Here is a 21,734-nt window from a genome sequence, read left to right as displayed (position 1 = left end):
GTAGTAGGAGTAGATTGGAAAGTCTTTTGGCTTACCACGGCCGAAGAGTCGTGCGCTACAAACAGGAATAATGTTACCCGCGACGACCTCCTTTCTTTCTCCCCTCCAAACTGACCATTAGATCCTTTCACCTCACCCCATTAGAGAGGCTGGATGAAACTCATGAGCACCAACATACCTCTCACTGTATCATTTCTCGATCCAAATCTCACCTCTAACCGAACAATGATCTATTGCAATCGGTCGATATAATCAATTCACGCCATGCCCCAATGCCTCCTTCTTCACACGGGAATTCGATGATACCTGATGTGGTCCAGCGAGACGAGACGACCACGACTGGGGGTGCATTATCACCTTCTAACTTCATACAAAGTGCCAAAGAACATTTCAACGTTTCTGGAACTTCTATACTCGTCGCTTGGGGTCTTACCGCTGTTGCTTCCGTGCGTTTCTGCTCTATCCCCTCATTCCACCTCCCATTCACTCGCTATCCTATTATCCATCGCCTTTCCCCTAGTACGTGATGAGTCGTATTACCGGCTATGCCAACGTATGAGGAGGATAGAAGAGGTGAATGACGCAGAAGGAAACTAACATCAAGCTAATAATAATTTTACTATTCTCAAGATGGCGATTGGTCCAAAAACCAGATTACGAACTCATTTATCTTCCTCGAGCAAAAGCATGTGCTAGAAAAGAGAGATTGAGACAAGAAGGAGGGAAGAAAGAGAAACAAGATGGGATTTGGTCTGCTCCTGTTCCTCCTGTACGTTTCTCTCTTTTTTTTATGGATAAACCGACAAAGCTGAGAGGATAGTTGAATCGAACATTCTTTGGTTGGTTGAAACCAGCTTGGAAAGATGTCATGATAGATCTTCAATGGGTCAACAGGAGTGAAGCTCAGAAAGAGAGGAACAAACAGTGAGTTTGTGGTTCCCATCCTTGTTTTTTTCTGAAACTCCCCCATCCCCCCTCATTCACAAGTAGATCCGAGAATCTTTGTTGACCTGGTGTAACTTTTCCGGTCCCCTCAAAAGTTATTGCGGGAGTGATTGAGTTGGTATTGGAGTGGGAAACATGACAGAAGAGTTTTGACTGACAAAACAGACTTCTTGATGATCTTGGTAAGTCAACTCATTATGTTCACCATGAAAGCTTATGACAGGTCTGGACGCTTTCACTTACATTCAATTTCTCCGTTTACTCCGTTGGCTATTTTTGACTCTCTCCATCGTGGTAGCGATGCCACTCGTCACTGCTAATTACCTCATCAACACATCTACTCAATATTCCGATTATACAGTTGCTTCCACTACTTCAAACCTCACCTCAGCCGTCAGTGGGAATAGTACTGCCTTATTGACAGGTATACAATTATTGACAGCTGCAAATATTCAGGGGAATGCCTTGTTGGTTCATATTGGTTTTGAAGGGATTGCTACTTGTATCGTTGGTGTATTCTGTGAGTTTCATCTTCCTTACCTTCCTAATCATCTCCCATTCTTCTCCCCTCATTTGAGTACAACATGTAAATTGGTGATTCCTATCACTACCTCTTGTCTCATCAAAAAAGAGGTGGATTGCTGAAATTCAGTCATGCAACAATTATGGAGACATGGAGCATCAGTAGAAAGATGGAGAGCGATGTAAGTTTACCTCTTTTCCTCTCCCTCCAATCCCCCTGTCCATCTTGAATGGCACCTTGAATGTAAGGATATTCGGATTGTCAGTGCTAATCCTGTAGGAATTACGCCGAAGTATCCTTCAAAACAGTATTCCTCACTCATCTAAATGTCGCACCCACTGAATCAGTATCGACCGGATCATCCCTCAAAGAACATTTCACAAAACCCAAAAAACGTCGGATAGTACTTGAGGCTCAACAGATAATTCGTAAACGATTAAGATACGCCGGGAACTTGGACCAAAGTAACGTTTGGTTTCCATTACATGATGTTGGAAGATTAGCCGACGAAACGGATGAATATGTCAAAGAAGAATTCGAAAGGGTCAACACATTGTTTTATATGCATCAAGTGAGGGATTTGAAGAATCCTATGGTGGATGCTCCGAGGATCTTTACTAGTTTTTGGGCAAAAGTGATGAGGCGACATTCTGTGAGTTAGATAAATCTCTTATCATTTTACTCAATTGGCAGTTCTCTCAGATGGTTTTCAAAGATAATCGTTTGAAGGTGATCATGTACTGGGGAGAGTGGGTTAGATGATTGATAGCTGACAGACAGAGACTTGAAGAAGCTGTGTAAGTCAAATTTCTACCATCCCAAGGAGATTCAAGGGAGCAAAGAGGAGAGAAATGATATTGACATGATAGAGAAGTCGCATTGACTCGTCAAAAAAAGTTGAATGAAAGTAGATCAGCCATTCTCAATGGGAACAAATACTTTGCACCTCAAGGGATGATGAAAGATACCGCCGAGTTGAAGAGAAGTGTGACTCACGGTGGGTCGAGTTTCTCTCCTTCTTATCCATACACTCCTACCTGCCTTATCGTCTTATTCTCCTCTCATTTCCTTGAGACAACCCTGCCTGATCATGTTGTTCATCTAAGTTCCTAATCAACTCAATGTTTTTAAGTGATGGGGGTGAAAGGAAGAGTATGGAAACCTAACCATCAGCCTTCGTCTCCGTCCCCGCTGTCGACAAAGCTCAAGCGCTTTCAGCTCAATCTTTGAAAGATCCCGGTAAGTCCATCTTGAAAGGTGTCAAAGTGGAGCTGGTATGTTACTCCTTTTCCCCTCTCGTTTCTGACTGACAATAAGGCTCCAAGACCGAGAACAATTGTATGTTATTCTCCTTATCCTTGAGCTGAATGTTGATAAAGAAGATATGGAGGAATCTGGAAAGATCAGAAAAATCAAAGTTGATTCATGCTTGGATAGGAAGAGGGATATTCTTGGTCATTATAATATTGAATTGTGTTCCATTGATGGTGATCCAGTGGTTGGCCAATCCCGCACCGGTGAGTTCGATCGTCTTTCTTGATGTGTTCCGTGTCCGTACTTCCAAGAACCCTCTCTTATCTTAACTTCGTCCTTCGAACTGTGAGACCAGTGAGGGGGGGATGAGAAATTCAAGCTTCTTCCTCCCACTTCTTCTAGACGTTTGGAATAAGTGAGGCTTACTAAGACCGGAGAGGTAGAGATATAAAAGAGGAGATGTCAGGACATTTGGAGATGATTGAGACACTGAAACTGGGAAGAAGAGTAGGGATGGAAGAGAAGTACGAATATATTACTCACCCCAGCTTATCGCCGCTTGGCCATGGCTAGATTCCAAAACCAAAGAAAACCCAGTCTATCTGACAGTCTTAAACGCTTTCTCCGGTGCTATGTCCGCTTCTGTCTCTGGAATCTTTTATCTGATTCTGCCATATGGAATGCGAAGACTTAGTCGGTGGTCCGGTGCGTTGTACAGAGGTCAATTGGATAAAGATGTAATCAGAGGGTTGTTCAATTTTCTATTGGTGAGTTTTCTTCTTCTTTCGTTTCCCATTTTCACTCTTCATTCTTCCTTGTAACCAAAGTTCCTGCCAAATTTCTGTTCTCCTACTTTCCCATCTCCTCACGACATATCTAAATCAAGACGCCAGTTCTCCATCTCACTCTGCCAAATCCACTTTGTTTACTCCTACTGGTGCAGTACTCCATCGACTTGTTGGACAAGTGAGCAAGCACACCGATTCAAGATCTCTGCCTATTCTCCTCAGGAGAAACCTGATATTTGAGGATCATCAGGTTTCATCTATTTTACAAAGATTGAAGTGACTCACACTAGATCTCAAACTTTGTAATCTTTTCTCTCCTTGGAGTCCTTTATTCAGCCTATACAGCAGTCAACACCGAGTTCGCCAATCAAGCCAATGTCACCGTATTCGATTATCTTAAAGCTATGGCTAAAGTACCAACACAAGTGACGAACGCTTATATTTCTGAATCATCTTATTGGTTATCTTGGTTCCCGTGAGTTTTGGTTCTGGTTTCTTTCCTTTCGTTTCCACTGGAGTACACTTCTTTCCTTATAATTGACATGAGGTGAGTCGATGCGATAGTGAGTGGTAGTGTCATGTGATATTGAGATTTTGAATCCACGTGAGATTGAGGGAATGAGATGATGTGAGGCTATGTGAGGGGGAGAGATGAGGGAGAGGCAGAATATATAATGTGAGACCTCGGATAAGAGACAACATGATTTCCGCAGGGTGGAGGAGCGGATGTGAATTCTCGATTGAAAGTCCTAGGGCGGTGAATTGGAGTCGGTAAACGTGAGCAAGCGCTGACACGTAGGATGCACGCAGCTATCATAGTCCTTCAATTATTACAATTACCCGCATGGGCAATGCAGATATATCAACTATAGTAAGCTTTTTCGCATCCTTCTCTCTTCTCTCCTGATCCTCTTCCTTGCCGAATCTACGGACAAATGACATCTTCGTCCATGTACGATTTTCGAAGGAGATAGGAGGGAGGGGGGGTTGGAATGGATGAGGGAGAACACTGGGGACATGCGACTAACTAATAGTATAAGAGGTGTCGAAACTCCTCAAGCATGGGAAGAAGCCATTCAACCTGCTACCTTCGAAGTAAGTCTTTTTCTTCTCTTTTCGGATACTTGATTGACGAGCAGTATGGTGAGTTTTGCAGATTTGATGAATGATGTGAACTAATAATAAGCTATCGAATATTCTCAACATGTAAGTTTTCTCATGATCCGAAAGAAAGAAAAAACTGATAGAGTAGTTGTTCGCTATGGTCGTCGGGTGAGTTGTGTTTTTCTATCTCTCCTTGTTCATCTGATTAGACGTTGGGAGCCGAACGAATCAAAGTTGGAGGGAAGATCAACAATTTATGAGAATAAATGTAACTTACGACCAGATTGGTTTACGCACCATTAGCTCCACTAGTCACCGTGTGTTGTACCGTTTATTTCTGGACAGCATCAATAGTAGTCAGTATTTCTCTCCCTCTCGTCTCTCTGCTCAAAATCTACTCATTCTTCTCCCATACAAAGACAATCATCAACACCTAACCCTTCTAGGTCAAAGCAATCGTATAGTCGATCTCTTATGCTCAAGCGTTGAGTGTTCTCCCTGATGATTAGCACACACATCAACTTACCTATGTGGAAGATACGAAAGAAACAGATGGACAAGCTTGGAACGTAGTTATGAACCGTGTTCTTGTCGGATTGGGATTCATGCAGTTGTTAATGTTATTAAGTGAGTGGTTTTTTTCTTTCTTCCTATCCTTCTCCAACGTTTCTCTCACGTGTTTTCGCTTTCGAGATCTTGCTCCTATGAATCCCTTTGACCTGACTTTTCCTCCCAATCTGAGTGTGCGAGTATGATCAGAGTGGAAATCGACGTAGAAGCCACGAGTGGTGGATCCGAAAAGCTCGTTTTGTTTTTCAGTTTCCGTTAAATACGAGTTGATATACGTTCGGCAGAAGTCACGGGTATCTCCGGGGTGTTCTCGAGGCGATGTGTTTGGATCATGGGGGATGAGGAAGGAAGAGGGAAGAGGGAAGAGGGAAGAGGGAAGAGGGAAGAGGGAAGAGGGAAGAGGGAAGAGGGAAGAGGTGATCAAAACTCATTCACTAACTCCCAGCCGTACTCCTCAAAACCAACTCCATATCACTCTCCGTCGCAGCTTCCCTTCCCATTCTCCTCACTTTACTCTTCACCTACTTGGTTCGTATTCATCGTCCCAAAAAGACAAACATATCTACCAGATCTTCTTCTTCCTCCACAGCACCGAATTACCTACCCGAGTTCTTGGGAAGTAATTGGCAACCTCAATTGACCATAGTGAACGCTACACGCGTGAGGGAATTGTTTGATAAAGGTAGAGGGAATTGGGGATCTGAGAAGAAGTTCGGAGGAACGGTCAAGATGGTGAGATTGCCTGATGGGGGAAGAGTGACGTTGGAAGAAGCTATGTACATGTTAGATCCTACGCTGAATAATAGGTTGGTCAATTGGAGAAGAAGGTAGGGGAGTTGGTATGATGATTTCAGCCTGAGGCGTCAAGAGTTCAAATTCACAGACTGTGGATGAATCAGAACAAGGATGGTGGATAGGAAGGAGGAGGAGAAGGCGCAAAAGAGGCAAATGAAACAAAATTTTCAGTCCAGCATGATCTGGTCTATTCATGAGTGACAGATGAATTATAAATCAATGGGATCGACGTAAGCTGTCAGAACGAACTTCACACGCATGCATAATGATGCAGCTCCCTCTGATTTTCAATTCAGATCGGATACGAGAAAGAAAGGTGGAGTGGTGGCACACAGGTATTGTGAGAATCCCATTTCTGCCTTTGAAGGGTTCAACTTTGATTCAGTCGATTGTTGGTCGAAAAAGGGTCGGAACAGATTGGAGAGTGGTCAGAGAGTGAGAGGCGAGGAAAGAGAAATGGAGCGGTGAAAGGGGACAGAAGAGGATGCAGGCATGAGAGGGGGGTTTTGAGAGGAGAAACGAAGATTTGTACAGATCAATCGAGATTTTTCGCGATAAGAGGTTGAAAGAGGAAGAGACGAAAACGTCGACGAATTAAACAACTTCGATGGGAACACCTTGATTGACACCTGATGATCGTCAGATGTGAACCTGTTCCATTTGCGCTTGCAACATACGACGCTCCTTCTCCGATTCGAGCTTATTCGTCAGTTTCATCCTCAATGATGTGTCGTGTGAATGACTCACCTGGGAGTAAAGGAGCATTAAAGCACGTTCCGTAGCGTCGGCAGTACCAACAATGGTGAACATACGTTCTCCCGTTTCATCATGAGGTGCTTTAGCGATAGAGATTCTAGATCCGGAAAGTCTACGAATCTCTGTGATTTTGGTACCACCGCGACCACTTTCACATCAGCATGTGTCCAAGTGGAAGAAAACAGAGGAAAGTTTTTGCTTACATGATACATCCCACCATGTCACTTGGAATAGAAATGTTTTGAGTACGAAGATTGGGATCGTTGACCATAGGTGGAGCATCGCTGACCCTCCTAGTTTCACTTGGAGCAGAAATACTGGGTCTACCACTCATACGTCTTTCACCACCGAATCCGAAACTAGGAGCGACACTACTCCTCCTGATCCCACCCAATCCTCCAGTGACGGTCTGAGCACCTAGACCTCCTGCCAAAACACCGGCATCTCCAGCAGCACCAGGATGATAGAGTACAGTCCCAGTGTTTCTTTCCCAATCTTCCATGAGACATTTGCCAATTTCTAGAACGGCGGTTTTGATAGCTTCGACCGAACCTTGGATCTCGACGACACGTTCAGTTGATTGAGGAAGCATTTCTTTACTAGCTACCATTCTAGCACCACTTTCATCTTGGATTTGCTTGATTTTTGCACCAGAACGACCGATGACGGTTCCCATGAGGTTGTGACTGATGAGGAGACGGACCGAGGTGAAAGCGCCCACGGGAGGAGGGGGCAAGGAAGAGTCGGACAAAGGGGTCTCGAGTAAAAGTCGAGCGACCTCGGCGAAAGCGGCAGCTACATGGTCGACGGCACCGGAAACTGAGAATACACGATCTTGAACACCGGGGACGACTTTGGAAACACCAGCTTTGACATTGGTTTTGGCACGGATGTCAGCGATGGTTTGACCTCCTTTTCCAATGAGGATACCAGCTTCTTTAGTGCTGACCAAGGCACGGAGTGAGAGTTGAGGTTCATCCGAGTGACCGTTAGGTGAGGAAGACACCTCTTGGGTGGGGGAGATATCTACACGTCAGCCAACTATTCCTTTGACTCGATGCTTGTTTCCCTTCCATCAAGACCTTCAGCTTGACTCTGCATGCTACTGAGAGAGCTTGAATAGTTTGACCGAGAAGATGCATAGAGGGGAAGGAAGAAGATAGTACATTGTTGAAGGGTACATGATGGATCAAGATTGCGATGCGGGATACTCACTGTTGTCTGCCATGATGACGGAAGAGAAGGGTTTAGGTAGCGTGATAGAGTCGGGTGACAAGTGGAGAAGAGAGAGAGAGAGAGAGATGGAGAGGAAGGTGGAAGAGACGCGGAGTTGGGAAGCGGGGAGCGAAGAGAGGATAAATGACCGAATGGGCGGAGATGAAGAGATGAAGAGATGAAGAGAAGAGAGAGAGGTTGAGAAAAGGGAGGAGAAAGGAAGAGGCGGGCGAGGTTTGGGTGGGAAAGGACGAGCGAGTGGGCCAAAAGACGTGGCCGCGCGGTGGAACGGCGTATTCCCTTACGGTGGCGAATTTCACCCTCACTTTCACTGTTCCATACGACTGGTGCAATAACCTCCTCTCTGTGTATCAGAGGGTCTCAATCGGTGCAGGCTCGCACTTGTATGATAAACAGCACGGTAGCTCCTTCTGACCGCCTTGATGCATCCCATGTTGTACAATTGTAGAGCTATCCCGTTACCGCCTTCACTTGGATCAGCAAACACCTTAGCGAGTTTCGCAACACCGCCACATTGAAAATCCCGTCTGAACGAAACTCCGCTTCCCCTATCCCTCTCCACTCTTTCCATCCCTCCTTTTCTCTTTTTCTCTCCAGGCCCTCGCGACGACTGCTACAAGCATAGCCAGAGCCCATCATGCAGATTTTCGTCAAAACGTGAGTCACTCGTCTCTCCATTCCCGTGTCATTTTGGTTCTGCTTCTTTCAACACCTGCAGGGATCTACAGCAAATGAATCATCCTGCGAAAGATTATTGAGAAAGAAACAATACTGATCCCAGTCTTCCCGGGACAACCCTCACCCTCGACCTCAACTCCGAAACCACAGTTGACAATGTCAAATCCCTCATCACTCTCCGTCAAGGTATTCCTGAATCCGAACAACGTCTCGTGTTCGGTGGTAAACAACTACAGGATGGACGTACTTTGGGAGAATATGATGTGCAGAAAGAGAGTACATTGCACTTGATGATGAGTTTGGATGGTGGTGCTAAGAAACGTAAGAAGAAGAATTACGTGGGTTCATTCTCTTATCTCGTCCCTCCTACTTCCTCCGTTTTTTTGTCGAGCTTCGATCTCTGCCATCCCATTCCCCCAGTTCTCGCCTTCGAGCTTTGATTTTCCATCCCTTTTACACCAGTCGATTCACTCGATATATGGTGTTTGATCTCATGTGGTGTGCCCCTTCCTCGAGAAGATAATTGTTCCAAGCCCTGCATCACCTGTGAAGAAGGTCACGGCTTTGCTGACGACCAGACCACCCCGAAGAAAATCAAGCACAAGCGGAAGAAGGTCAAGATGGCCATTTTGAAATACTACAAGGTCGGATCCGACGGAAAGATTCAACGTTGCGTCGTGAATGTGAGTTTGGTGATCATTCATCCTTGCACACGGCACTCTTCGTCATCATCGCTTGATCTTTGCGACTGAAATGATAGCTGACATACAGGTCCCGCCCCAACCTGTGGTGCCGGAGTATTCATGGCCTGGCACAAAGACCGTCAATCTTGTGGCAAGTGCGGGTCAGTCTTCCCATCCCACCATCTCTAGTACTGTCAACTGACCATCAGACTCACTTACACTTTCGAACCCGGTACCAAGCCCACTGTTGCTTGAGCGACATGATTTGATGGGATGCATCACTTTCGTTTGCTCATTTATTAGACTAATGAAAAACTAATCGTAGTCGACTGGTGGTAATCATGACATGAGACATAAGGTTGAGAGGACTTCATATTGGTCCGACTAATTGATACAACAATCCTTTGACTATACCTGACATTGACTCGGGTGAATGCTAAAGGGCAAATCAGCTTTCGGTTGATTGGCATTGAGGATGAACCCACTTTATAAGAATCCATCAACATGGCCATAGCTGCGGCACCCATAAGGTTGGCTCCGAACGGGACGATGGGTACCCAAGCTCTCCTGCGCGCGGACGACCAAGCGCTTTCCAAAGCTCTGGGTAAGACGTACATGGCTATGTGTCAGCTTTCTCGAGTCTGTTGGATATGTGATGGGATAAAATCTTTGCTGTGGGTTGGTAGTGGGCGTTAAAGAAAGAAATGAGTCGACATGAGGGTGAGACCAGCAGACTTACCCAGCTCGGCACGACGTTTCTGTTGATCAGCCGGGATTACCGTACTATATAGAGATGCCCAAGGGGGTCAGAAGGAAGATGTGTGATACGTTCACATGGGACTAAGCAATCGATTGATCGACAAAACGAAAACTTCGAAGAGAAAGAGGAAAAAGAAGGCGAAAGCTTGGACGAAAAAGAAGGGGGGGAAAGTGAACGGGAGGGAAAGAGGAGGAGACGCACCTTTTCTTCTAATAAAAGACTGAGACAGGTACTAAATCCCAACAACCAGAAAAACTCTTTACGTTTCATCAATCTAGCCCAAAGACTTTGACGCGAGACCTGTGAAACCATGTTGGTACGTAGACACATGAGTGCTGTAGGTAAGTATTTGTCCAAGCTGGTATTCTTCGATACATCCAGGTTCGACGACTTGTACTAGACTGTGACAAAGAATTGAAACGGTTGAACAATTTGAGATTGGGACATGATTGAAAGAGGGGGCTTAGAAGTGATTTGGCGTAGAGCGATGAGTGGATAGGAGAAAGAGTAAATTCATCTTGAGTCGAGGAGATGAACATGTAGGAAACAATACGGAAGGAGAGGAAATGGGAAAATTACTCACTCTGTTCGATCATGACAAAAGTCCCTAAGAAAGAACAACTTCGGATGATACCCCATATCATCCTAGCTAACATTTTCAATGGTGATTGTCTGACTTTATGAGAACGGAGTACGAGAGTAGGAATGATGTGAAGTGCACCATATACCGGTAACATGAATCTCTGGATGGGTCAGCTTAGACTTTGTTAAACATGATCTCGTCCGTTCGTCAACTTCACAAGCTATGGACTAGCCGCAGACTTGTACGAGTATGATGTCAACGTGGGCTTCTACATAGAAGGTGAGATATAAATGTTCTGAGCAGCGCAGGAGTTGCAGTGTTTAGGAGGAATTATGTCATAGAAACGAAAAACTCACAAAGACTGAAAAGAACCTCCGAATGTCAGTTTGGACACATGAATCCAACCAAGGATGCATCACCTCGCTGCTTTCGTCAGCTACGGAACCGCTTGGAAGAGAGCAGCTGACCAGGGTATGACATCCGGTTGCCAGCCTAGTTTGAGACGTTCCGCTATTGATCGAAGGATCGTAGCGTTGGTCGGTGTGACGCTCTGCTCATCAGCCCAAACTCGATTTGTTCAAAGTAGCAATAGAAGGAGTCTGGGTGCTAGACGGACCACACATTTTGAGGAGATATGGGGTGCAATTGCATCCGTTCCAAGGGGTAGGATGGAGAGGATTGTGATATTCCGGTTCTTGGGGACCGGGGTAGTCGTGAGATGGAGGAAGGCTAACGATGAACGGCGTAATGGAAAGCCAGTGGGGTTGAGGGTAGCAGGCTAAGGTGATGGAGAAGAGATGATATGTGGTTCGCCGATTACACGTAGAGACAAACCTCGTGACTCAAAGCTCTCTGGACGATGGAAGATTCCAACACTCCCAACTTTTCGATTGTCCGATTGGCTACCACTGCGTACGGGGGAAGTTGCGAAGCAGCGCCTATCCAAGTATTGTACTCTTTTGGCATGGTCTCGGGATTCAATAGCCACGAATACATGATTTGACCACTGCATAATCCGAACACCAAGAGGGCGCCATAAGGGATGTGGATACCGAATTGGGGGGTGTATTGATTGTATGATGCTTGAAGGCCTCGCACGAGGAGTCTAGTCGTCAGTTGACATTCTCACAGACATGCAATTGCTGTCTTCCTGTTGCAGCTATCGGTCAAATTGTTGGAAAAGCTCCGCCGAAGCGGTTTCATCACGTTGAGGGCATGAACCACATATTGAAACTCCCAGGGGCAGAGAGGGGCGGAAGAAGAAAGTGACATATGGCTTGTGATTCGTGATGGACACAGTACAGGTTTGAGATTTGACAAGATGACGGTCAAGAGGAAAATGACTTACTGCTGAGCAACCCCTGCTCTCCTACTTTTTGCCTCCCACAACAACCCCAAACTTCCTACTGCACCCGCCACAGCGGCTTGCCACCTTCTCTCTCCCTCAGGCCCCTCACGTTCAGGTGGTCCAAAAGTAGGTCGAATGAACAATCCCGCGCGTATCCGTCGTCGATAATATGACCATGGCGGAGCCAAGCGCAATAAATGCAACGTGAGAGTGTTTAAGAAAGTGAAAGTACCTATCATCGCTCCGAAACGGAATGGTTCGGGACCGAAAATTGCGTGTCGGAAAAGAGCCAAACGGAGGGGTTTTCGTCGAAATGTTCGGAATAGCATAAGAAGGACGTTGACACCTGCTCTGGTGGAGAAAGCAAGTATGAATGAGCCTAGGAGTTAGGGTAGTTATTCCTCTTTTTGGTTTCTCCACTCAAGTCAGACAGCGAATGGCAGACCGTCGAGAACTGTGAGGCAGGAGTGAACGATGAGCACACGGAAGACGCTGAAGGTAAAGGTCATGAGGAATTAGGGATAATAAGGTTGCAAAAACAATAAGTTTGGGTGTATTTGACAGTATGGGTAAAAGTTGTTGAAGTGATTGATTACACTCACGAAGACCTCGTTTCAAAGCGAGCACACCCGCTCTCTCCCCATCTTCAGGATAAACCTGTCGTTCGTCTTTCTTTCTCCATACTAAATCCCTCCCAGCTCGAGATACCTCTAACAGGAGTTGATCCCGACTGGATGTATTCGACATGTTCAAAAGTCTATCTAAAGAGGCGAGGGATAGAGTTCTACGTATTTGGTTGGCTCTGGCATGTCAGTTACTCTCCTCTTTCCCCGCTCCTTCTCCAAAATATACGAGTTGGAGCTCCAATGCCTTTTTTTGCTGCTGCACAAAAACTGTAATGTACCGTTAGTGAGCATGCAGCTGTCTAAGGCCAGGACGATGACGGATGATTCGCAGCGGAGAAGGAGAATCGATATACTCTAGGGCTTAGATAAGAGAAGGAAAAAGGCCGAAGGTTGGAAGGGAAAATGTGAAGAAAAATGAGTGGAACTTACGTCTCTACCAGATTAGGTGTACCCGGATCACTCCTCAAATAATCTCTTTGATCTTTCGGAACACCTCTCCAACCACCACCTCTCATTCCATCATCCAACTTTCGTCCTTCTTCCATTTCCCCAGGTGATTTTACCAACCCTTTATCTCCCGATATACCTAAAACGTTGTCCGAAGTTTCGATAGCAGTAAATCGTAATCTCTTTTTCTCCCTATCTCTTTCTTTGTCCTTTGATGTAGAATCTGAAGAGAGTGAAGAAGAAGTCCTACGCATGGCAGATGTGGGGGGACGTTTATGAGGTTTTTCAGGACTAGAATCAAGGATTGGACTGTTATCTGAGCTCGTATCGTTAGGACTACCTTGTAAGGATGGGCTGTCGGAATTTGACGAATTGTGAGATATTTCAATATCCTTCATATCTTCGTGAGGATGAGTCATGAGACCTGGTGGTGGAGCTGAAGAGGAATGTGAAGGAGTTGAAGAGTGGGTAAAGTGGGTGGGTTTGGTAGGTTGGGTGAGGTCGGTGGGTTGGGTATGAGAAGAGGAATAAGACGATGAGTCTTCGGTAGGAATGGTATAAGAGTTTGGTGGATGATAAGAGGAGGTAGTGAATTTTGGTAAGGGAATAGGACCAGGAGGAGGAGCAGTTCTTGATCTTTCTAATCCCATTCCTTCTTCACCTTCACCTTGCTCTCGCCCTTCTCTACTTGTACTGCCCTCCTTTTCCCCCAAGTTCTCCGGAGAGGAAAGTGACCCGACTCCCTCGTTTTGTCTGGGAGACGGTACCTCTTCAGAGCTCATATTTCCATATGCGAACACCAAAGAGGTCCCTTTGGTCGTCAAGATACAAAAATTGAAAGAAGGGAGGTTGGAGTAGTGAAAGGGAGGCGTGAGTGACTAGAGTACCATTTGGAATCTTTGGGGAGTGTGGGGTAATGTGGGGTAAAACGCGGGGGAGCAGAGAAATCTGTGGCAATGCCACTTTTTCTTCCTTCCCTGTCCGCCCTTCCCCCAAGTAATATCATGAATTGTTACCCGTCAATTTTGGAGGGGTATAGAGCTCTCTTAGGTATATATGTCATAGCTTTGATCATCTACTACACCCTGGACATGGAGGTAAAGCCTATCAGAAGCAACTAGCAGGATGGCAAGAGCAGACAAGGGTATCTCTCACATGAGTGTGAGGAAGTAGGACGAGTCAGTGGTCATACTGCCAAAAAGAAAGAAGGGAGTTAGATCATGTATCAGCATCATCATGTTTCGGACAGAGTGAGGAAGGAAAAAAGGATATGTTAACGGATGCAAAGTATTAACAAACCATACAATCATATCCCTCCTCTCAAAAACGTTAAAGTACCTTGAGCATAACCCAACATTTCCCCAATTCTCTTCCCCGCTTCTCTCTGAGCCTCACGTAATTTTACCAATCCTTCTAATAATTCTGAGTTACCCACCAACACATCCCCATGTATTTGTAAGAACACCGCTGTGAAAGCATGCACTGCTTCGTAATCTTTCTTAGAGGCCAAACGAGCCGTCAGAGCGGTGAGGAGGATGGAGAGATGGGAAAGGGAAGATAATGATCGGATTTCCAGATCTGCATTAGATGGTGAAAGGGATTTGAGGTACGTGAAGAATGAAGTATCTGGTTGTTCAGCGACTGTAGTACTTCCGTCATACCAGCATCTGGAAAGGAGGAGAGGTCCTAACTCGTACATAATAAAGTGGGATGGTAGAGAATGTGAAGGTTTCAAGACGAGCTTCTGCAGTGGTATACACCGAGGACTAAAATCTCAGAGAGATAGTGGACGTGGGGCGGATTGTGGGGTAGATTTCATGAGGTAGGAATGGATGAGAATAGGTACGAAGAAAAGGGGGTGATGAGATTGTAAAAAGACACTTAGAAAGATACCCTTCAGTTCGGCGATGTGTGAGAAGAGCAGAGGAGTTGAGGAGGACTCACAATCTCCCCCATCAGCCTCCAACCTCTTAGTAAACTCCGATTCCAACAGTCCTCCTAAACCACCGTGTCCACTGAAACCGCCCAGTCCACCTATACGTTCAACCTTCTCCCCTTCTATCTGAGTTGATAGGTCGAACCGCGTTTCCAAACCTGACACAGTGGGTAAGAAGAACGGTGCTTTTTCAGGAGCTTTAGGTGGCACTTTGGGTTTATTACGTTCCTACTTGTCAATTTCCTCACAGTGTCTCACCCTCAGGAATACAAAGTTTACCCCCTCCGGTCAAGCAAAACACCATCCGAAACAACTGAAGAAGATGGAGGATAATTGAAAGGTTCAGAATTCAAAGACATACGAAGCATTGTTACTTCTTAGACGAGCTTGAACTGGCAGAGAAGCTACAAGAACGTATGGGGACGTAGAGGGAAGTCAGGAGAACAAGTTTTTACTTGTATTCTACGGGGGAGGAGGAATACTCACCCTGATAGTATCTAAATTTAACAAAGTCTGCCACCTCGATCTCGGCATCAAAGACAAAGTCACCAACCCATCTTCCAACTGTTCGGGAGTTTCGTAACTATCCACAAATTCAGGCAACCCCACTTCTCCTGAGAAACCTACCAAATCTTCCAGACCTGAAGAAGTATCATCCCTTACAGAAGGTAAATTACTCTGTATCAACTCGGCTTCCTCGTCAATCGCCTTGAGAGGTACATCAGTGAATTGAGCACGATTAGCCCAAAGATGTACTCCTAGTGAATCGACATGTGAGGTGGCGAGGAAATCGCCGGTTGGAGAAAAAGTAAGAGAAGTAGGGATGGAGGGAACTTGAAAAGCATCGATTAAACGACCGGTGGGTATGTCGAATGTTCGGATGGCAGAATCGAGGGATGCTGCGATGAGCCATCGAGAGTCGGGGGAGAATGTCTGGGGATTAGTTCAACTTTCGTGTTCTATCGGATAGGGGTCGAAGGGTGGTGGGAAAGCTTGGAGCCGGAAATAGATGGTTGAGCATCAGACGACGGGTACGACGGGGAGTTGGGCGGAGGTGGGGTTGGGAAAATGAAATGAGGAAGAATTAAGCGAGAATGCCTGATAGGAAAAGTAGCCATCAACCTTCGATGAAGTGTAGATTTGTGCAGGAGAGCCACTACCATATAAGTAGCAAGGGTATGAAAAAGCAAAAAGTAAGTAGAAGAAGTGAAAGATACTCACAGTGTCCAATATTCTACCCTTGAAACCCCTCAACTCACGCACAACTCGTCTAGTCTCAACATCTACCAACCTCACTATCAGATCGTCACATGTAGCAGATAAAAGTCCACTGTCGCGTTGTAAATCAAGTGCGGTGATAGGTGAAGGAAGTGCGAGTCGATGTAAGAGTTTAGTAGTGTGGAAATCGAAGAACTGTCGATTAATTGCGACCTGACTGAAATTGCAACTAATCCGGTCCCTGCGTAACTTACTGAGTATAGAGAGACCATTCGAAAGAGTCACGCCAGGGATCCTGAGCAGTTGAGTATGTACGAGGTCCTTAAAAGTGGAGGTGTCGAGGAGGCGAAACCAGGGTACAAGGGAAAAGCGAGACCAAGAAACTTTGAGATTGCACCTAACACTCACGTAGATCTTCCCCTCGATTGTACTAGCCACGACAACAGTATTGAGTGCATCCGTCGCCAGACCCGTTATAGCCGCTCCTTGTTGCCTCAACGTCTCCCCTTTTGACTTTTTTGTGACTTTCGAAGTCCCAGTGCCTAAAAGTCCATTCAAATGGTACGTCCGACGATGCTTGCCAGATTGCATATTCCACATTTTGATTTCCCCAGTTGAAGAACCGATGATACCAAAGTTTCCACATGCGGAGACACATACCGCCTACTTGTCAATCTTTTATCAAACCACAACTTCACCCCCCAGACGTGATCAGTGGATGCGGAATCTGTTAGAGAGGGGATGAGTCAAAGGATATAAGTTAACGACTCACCTGTACAACACCATCATCTACCTCTAACAAATGTCCTCCCATCTTCTTATCCAAAACTTTCCATGTCCTTGCCCCTGGCTCATCCTGATGTGCAGTCAATACATCGTCCCAGTCTTTTGATCTTATGGAACAACTCGACAACGCAGTTATCGGAGCCAATTTGAGCTCTGAAACGGACATTCCCAATGCTTTGGAACGTTTATGGAAGGATTGACCTTGAGATAGTTCGTGACTGCGAGAATCACGGACTACGCTTGTATATCTCAATGAACGATCTCGACCGGAAGTGAGGATTTGTTTGCCGTCAGTACCGTAATATCGGATCAAAGTGGGAGGGGAATGATGTCCGCCACGATGTTTGAGAAGCCGAGGAGGGGAGTCTGGAGAATCGCACAGCCATTGCTGAGTGTCAATAATTTTATCTCACGTTTACTGTGATCGATATTTTGTCGTGGGTAGGTCCTTAATTTGTGGATAATTCAATGGAAAGGGAAGAGAGCCAATGATACGTATACACTCAAACTACATCGTAGAAGAGGATGCTGTATATGGTAGAGTAACGCATAGATATTGTGGCAAAGAAAGGACAAAAAGACACCCACTTTGACAGTATTGTCTCCACTAGACGTAATGAACAGAGGTTGTCCTGGGACCCATTCCAAGGCTCCGACGCTCTGCTCATGCGCACCTCGGAGGACATGTAATATCCTACCTTCTTTGCTCAAATCCCACAAAGCGACAGAACCTGAGGTAGAACCAGCAGCCAGAACGGGCACACCATCTGAGAATGATTAGCACCAGTACTTCAAAAAGGTAGCCACTTACCCATACGGAAAGACAAAGCAGAAATCCCACCATCGTCCATTTTCATTTGCATTATGGACTCTCCTTCACGTATGTCATATATGTCTACCGTGCCGTCCAAGTGGCCTACACCGACAACATCGATTGCCGGCGATTGGACTAAAGCTGTGATGGGGGATGATGTTGGAGTAAAGTTGTGTATCAGTGAGCTGGTGGGTAAAGTCAGCGTAAGAAGAACTAGAAAAGGGGGAAGACAAACCATGTTCGGGTGTTATAGAGTGCTAATTGACCTTGAGAGTCACCTATCAAGATTTTGTTGAGGTATGTTGCGGGATGAAGTAGTACTGTAGCTTTGAATGTCGGAGGAAATTGGATTTTGTTGACCAGCTCTACCCAGATCAGCGTCAACTTCACGGACCTCTAAGATCCTCCCAGGGGGATGGCCTGTGAAAGGCAGGAAAGGTCATCCTCACCTTTACTTTGAATATCCCAAATCAACAACCCCCCTCCATCCTCAGTCAGTCCCACAAGCTGTTCACCAAATATCAAAATCTTTCCCACTTTATCGCCTCCACTTTCATACCTCCCAACCGCCTTCCCTCTCAAATACCTGGTCACTCCATTACCACACGCAGCATACACGTCCGTTCCCGTCTGCGCCAAACTGGTGATCTGTTCCCCTGAATCTGGTCCGACGAACAACAAACCCATACGTCCAGCTTCCCACATCATCCAGCTCCGTCCAATGGAAGTGACGATGTTCACACTTGGTTTCGCCAACGCTCCCCTAGATGAATGAACGAACATGGAGAAGGGAACATGATTGGATACATGGCCAAGGGCACGGAAAGGGGCAAAGAGTCTAGAAGAGGGAGGGGGTTGTGAGGGTCCAGCATGACCGGTTGCTTTGCCTTTTCGAGTACGTTTTTCGGGACGATGTGTCATGATTGCTCGTTCTCCACACTTCTTACACCGTTCTCTACCACGGGTGATAGTTTCGAGGCTGGCAGTAGAGGATTTGGACGATCGACGAGGAAAGATATTGAAGCAGGGTGGAAGTGAAAGTTGGAGATTTTGCGTCACGTGACGTTCGGGTACGGACTTTGATCCCAACTCCGTGTGTCCGTCCAAAAAGTTGCATCTCACACTCTATTACTACTAACTTAGTAGTACTCACTCTCTCCTCTCTATCAATCTCATCTCGACATTATGCCAGCCCGTGCTGTTAGGGTGGCTTCGCTCTTGGCTAAGGCGTCAAAAGCTGGCATCGCTTATCCTGCTCGACTACCTTTCTCGACGTCTCCGGTTCATTTCGACAAGGACACTACAGGCTCCCCTGAAACCTTCCCCTCAACTCCTTCTTCTTCTCCTCGGCCATCGCAAGCAGAGTATGTGCCTCTACTCCTTGAATTAGGCATAGTGCTGATTCATAGCGACTCGTTCTCTCCTCTCCCTCCTGCTCTCTCTGGATCATCTCATCCTGCTTCTGTTCTCGCTCAACGGGTTGGCGAATTTCTGTCCGACCAGTCTTCCTCGTCGTCTCAATCTTCACACCCACCCCCATTTCCCCCTTCATCTTATCCCTTCATCTCACAGTCAATATCAACAAATTTACCAAGCCCCTCAGATGCTCTCAAACCGGCATACATGCGAGACACCTTGTTGCCCTCCTACACCCCTGCTCCTCGCAAAAACAAAGGTGTGCATTCCTCCAAATTACGTGCACGCGGTCATACACCTCATGAACACCAGCGAATTGATTCAGTCCTTCAAGGTATCTTTGCCCAACTCGACAAAGACGACGCTCTCGGTCCTTACACACACACCAGTCGAGATCTCTACGGCTCTCCGAGACGTCCAACCTTGTACGGTATCCCTGGAGTCGTAGGTCGATCAAGAGGACCAATGAGCAGATTGCTAGATCGTGAAGTCGGAGAGGAAGATCCAGAAGTTACGGAGCAACTGGAAGCTTTGAAAGAAGAGATGAGTATGTGTAATACGGATATGGAAATTCTGGCATGGGCGAAAGAAAGAATCCTGACACCTCTTCCTTCTTCGAAAGCTCAAAATTCTTCCCCGGTACATGATCATACGAAATCCGACATCACGTCGTCCGCAATCCATATTGACTCCACTCCTCAGTCGAATACATCCGATTCGATGATCGACGTTGATACCAACCTAGATATTCAGGAAACCTTGACTTACCCAAAAGTCTATCCCCTCATTCTCGGTCAACTCCTTCGGACCATCCGAATACACTATAACAACCCTTACCTCGCCCTAGCCATCTTTCAACACGCTCAGACCGTTTCCGTGGAGTCATATCTCTCCGGATGTCTTGCTCCCGCATACAACGAGGTCCTGCGAATCCGATGGGAATCCTTTCTCGATCTTTGGGGTTTAGAACATGGCGTGAGAGAAATGGAAGTGAACGGTGTGGCATGGGATAGAGGGACTTTCGACATTGTCAATGGAGTAGTAGAGCAAATCAGTAGGGAGCTACTTGATCCTGCTGGTCTGGCAAGATGGGGGAATGAGGCAGCCAAGGTAGTGGCGCGGTTAGAGAAGCGCGTTCAAGCGGACGTGAGGAACGAAGCTTTCATTCAGAGCGATAAGATGAAAGCGAGGGCTAGGACACGGGAGAGATATGAGAGGGAACACTCAGTGCAACGGACAGTGCAACGGACAGTGTAACGGTCAGTGTAACTGGAACATGATGAGTTGCTCCATTGATTCTGTTCTGAAAACACTGTTGCACATGCATTCCACCACAAATGAAGTACTAGAAAGGTTGCACTCATTTAGATTATGTCTGAGTGAGTAGGTGACATTCTCCAGGCTGCAGAGTAGAGTAGGAGTGTAACATTACCCTGCGGCTCATACATGAGATATTATGAGCTCTGGAGAGATGGTCATTGCATCACTCATACCCACTCATCATCTCATCTCATCTCATCTCATCTCATCTCATCTCATCTCATCTCATCTCATCTCATCTCATCTCATCTCATCTCATCTCATCTCATCTCATCTCATCTCATCTCATCTCATTGTCTCATTATGATCACATATATACAAGGGTGGAAGAGTGAAAGAAGGAACTGACCAGACCCTGTACCCCATAGAGAAACAAATTGACACAGCATTGACCAGGGCCTTGTGCGAGGCTGCCAGTCTCACCTTGTTGCTCAACCATGAGTTATTTGAGGCTTTTGACTATCCAGATGCTGACTGAGCAGGTCAATACTCTGTGAATTTAAGGAGCGCAAGCTCCGATTCATCTGCAGGGAATGGTTTTGTCTGTCCTAAAGAAGAATGGAAGTCCATGTCCTCAGGGCTTATAGTAAAAGGTGTGCAGACCATATCCTGAGAGCGCACAGCTAGGAGGGCATTTTGAACCCAGAGGTCTTGAGTAGAAGATTTCCATCCAGTGTGTCACGAAGTGACAAGACAGTTTGATAGTGATAGTGATAGGATGGGTTGGGTATTTAACCAGCGACCGGCGGTATGCAGTAACCGCCGGTTAATAGGCCTTTTAGCACAGTGGTTTAGACCGCTGCCTCTGAAGGGCACTGTTATATCGTCCCAATGCTGGTTAGTTGGTCTCGTGACACAGTGTCACGTCAACTTCGCCCTTGGGTTTCTCACATTGGATCAGATGATACATCATTCCCAACCCTGTCTCATTGTATTTCAAAGCAGAAGCTCTGAACTCCGCTGTCTGTGAACCACTTGGATTGGCGTAGTCAGTTGGGTGAAAGGGACTGGTGACATGAAACTTGGGTACTTGCTGCTTGGATTCTGTGGTGTGATTATGATCTGCACCAAAAGTTGCTGTCTGTCACGGCTGTCGAACAACTACTCTCTAACAAACCGACGGTCGACGAACCTCAGCTAACTTGACG

General features: G+C 46.1%; 6 protein-coding genes across 6 annotated transcripts; 3 read left to right on the top strand and 3 right to left on the bottom strand.

The window, feature by feature from the left end:
• Nucleotides 1–272: 272 nt before the first annotated feature.
• Nucleotides 273–6,029, top strand: TREMEDRAFT_65169 (uncharacterized protein; the record flags this gene model as incomplete). Its single annotated transcript, XM_007007329.1, has 23 exons — nt 273–446; nt 605–769; nt 821–924; nt 1,111–1,127; nt 1,169–1,465; nt 1,598–1,649; nt 1,748–2,120; nt 2,249–2,265; nt 2,338–2,465; nt 2,642–2,742; nt 2,786–2,806; nt 2,851–2,985; nt 3,271–3,489; nt 3,801–3,985; nt 4,310–4,381; nt 4,545–4,605; nt 4,650–4,653; nt 4,697–4,716; nt 4,763–4,782; nt 4,898–4,970; nt 5,124–5,241; nt 5,630–5,916; nt 5,991–6,029. The coding sequence occupies 23 exons, from the start codon at nt 273–275 to the stop codon at nt 6,027–6,029; spliced, it is 2,682 nt and encodes an 893-aa protein (XP_007007391.1).
• A 589-nt stretch (nt 6,030–6,618) lies between these two features.
• On the bottom strand, nt 6,619–7,963 carry TREMEDRAFT_65168 (uncharacterized protein; the record flags this gene model as incomplete). Its single annotated transcript, XM_007007328.1, has 4 exons — nt 6,619–6,678; nt 6,727–6,883; nt 6,939–7,761; nt 7,951–7,963. The coding sequence occupies 4 exons, from the start codon at nt 7,961–7,963 to the stop codon at nt 6,619–6,621; spliced, it is 1,053 nt and encodes a 350-aa protein (XP_007007390.1).
• Nucleotides 7,964–8,608: 645 nt separating this feature from the next.
• Nucleotides 8,609–9,587, top strand: TREMEDRAFT_65167 (uncharacterized protein; the record flags this gene model as incomplete). The annotated part of the gene is made up of 5 exons (XM_007007327.1): nt 8,609–8,628; nt 8,753–8,991; nt 9,228–9,332; nt 9,421–9,493; nt 9,542–9,587. The coding sequence occupies 5 exons, from the start codon at nt 8,609–8,611 to the stop codon at nt 9,585–9,587; spliced, it is 483 nt and encodes a 160-aa protein (XP_007007389.1).
• A 6-nt stretch (nt 9,588–9,593) lies between these two features.
• TREMEDRAFT_40763 (uncharacterized protein) lies at nt 9,594–13,419 on the bottom strand. The gene is made up of 11 exons (XM_007007224.1): nt 13,079–13,419; nt 12,626–12,825; nt 12,024–12,402; nt 11,510–11,780; nt 11,143–11,225; nt 11,032–11,098; nt 10,676–10,835; nt 10,294–10,427; nt 10,072–10,090; nt 9,818–9,951; nt 9,594–9,768 (listed from the first exon to the last, which is right to left on the bottom strand). Exons 1-11 carry the CDS (start codon nt 13,348–13,350, stop codon nt 9,703–9,705), a joined length of 1,785 nt encoding a protein of 594 aa, XP_007007286.1. The 5' UTR covers nt 13,351–13,419; the 3' UTR covers nt 9,594–9,702.
• A 983-nt stretch (nt 13,420–14,402) lies between these two features.
• On the bottom strand, nt 14,403–18,834 carry TREMEDRAFT_45592 (uncharacterized protein; the record flags this gene model as incomplete). The annotated part of the gene is made up of 10 exons (XM_007007235.1): nt 18,300–18,834; nt 18,086–18,215; nt 17,848–18,035; nt 17,625–17,803; nt 17,023–17,424; nt 16,659–16,913; nt 16,254–16,445; nt 15,519–15,965; nt 15,041–15,260; nt 14,403–14,722 (listed from the first exon to the last, which is right to left on the bottom strand). Exons 1-10 carry the CDS (start codon nt 18,769–18,771, stop codon nt 14,403–14,405), a joined length of 2,805 nt encoding a protein of 934 aa, XP_007007297.1. The 5' UTR covers nt 18,772–18,834.
• Nucleotides 18,835–19,021: 187 nt separating this feature from the next.
• TREMEDRAFT_74679 (uncharacterized protein) lies at nt 19,022–20,561 on the top strand. Its single transcript, XM_007007397.1, has 2 exons — nt 19,022–19,214; nt 19,260–20,561. The coding sequence occupies exons 1-2, from the start codon at nt 19,036–19,038 to the stop codon at nt 20,521–20,523; spliced, it is 1,443 nt and encodes a 480-aa protein (XP_007007459.1). The 5' UTR covers nt 19,022–19,035; the 3' UTR covers nt 20,524–20,561.
• Nucleotides 20,562–21,734: the final 1,173 nt, after the last annotated feature.

Source organism: Tremella mesenterica (assembly GCF_000271645.1).
Source record: "Tremella mesenterica DSM 1558 unplaced genomic scaffold TREMEscaffold_13, whole genome shotgun sequence".
Classification (NCBI taxonomy): domain Eukaryota; kingdom Fungi; phylum Basidiomycota; class Tremellomycetes; order Tremellales; family Tremellaceae; genus Tremella; species Tremella mesenterica.
Note: the sequence above shows the minus strand (reverse complement) of the source record. Positions and strands in the feature narration are given on the sequence as shown.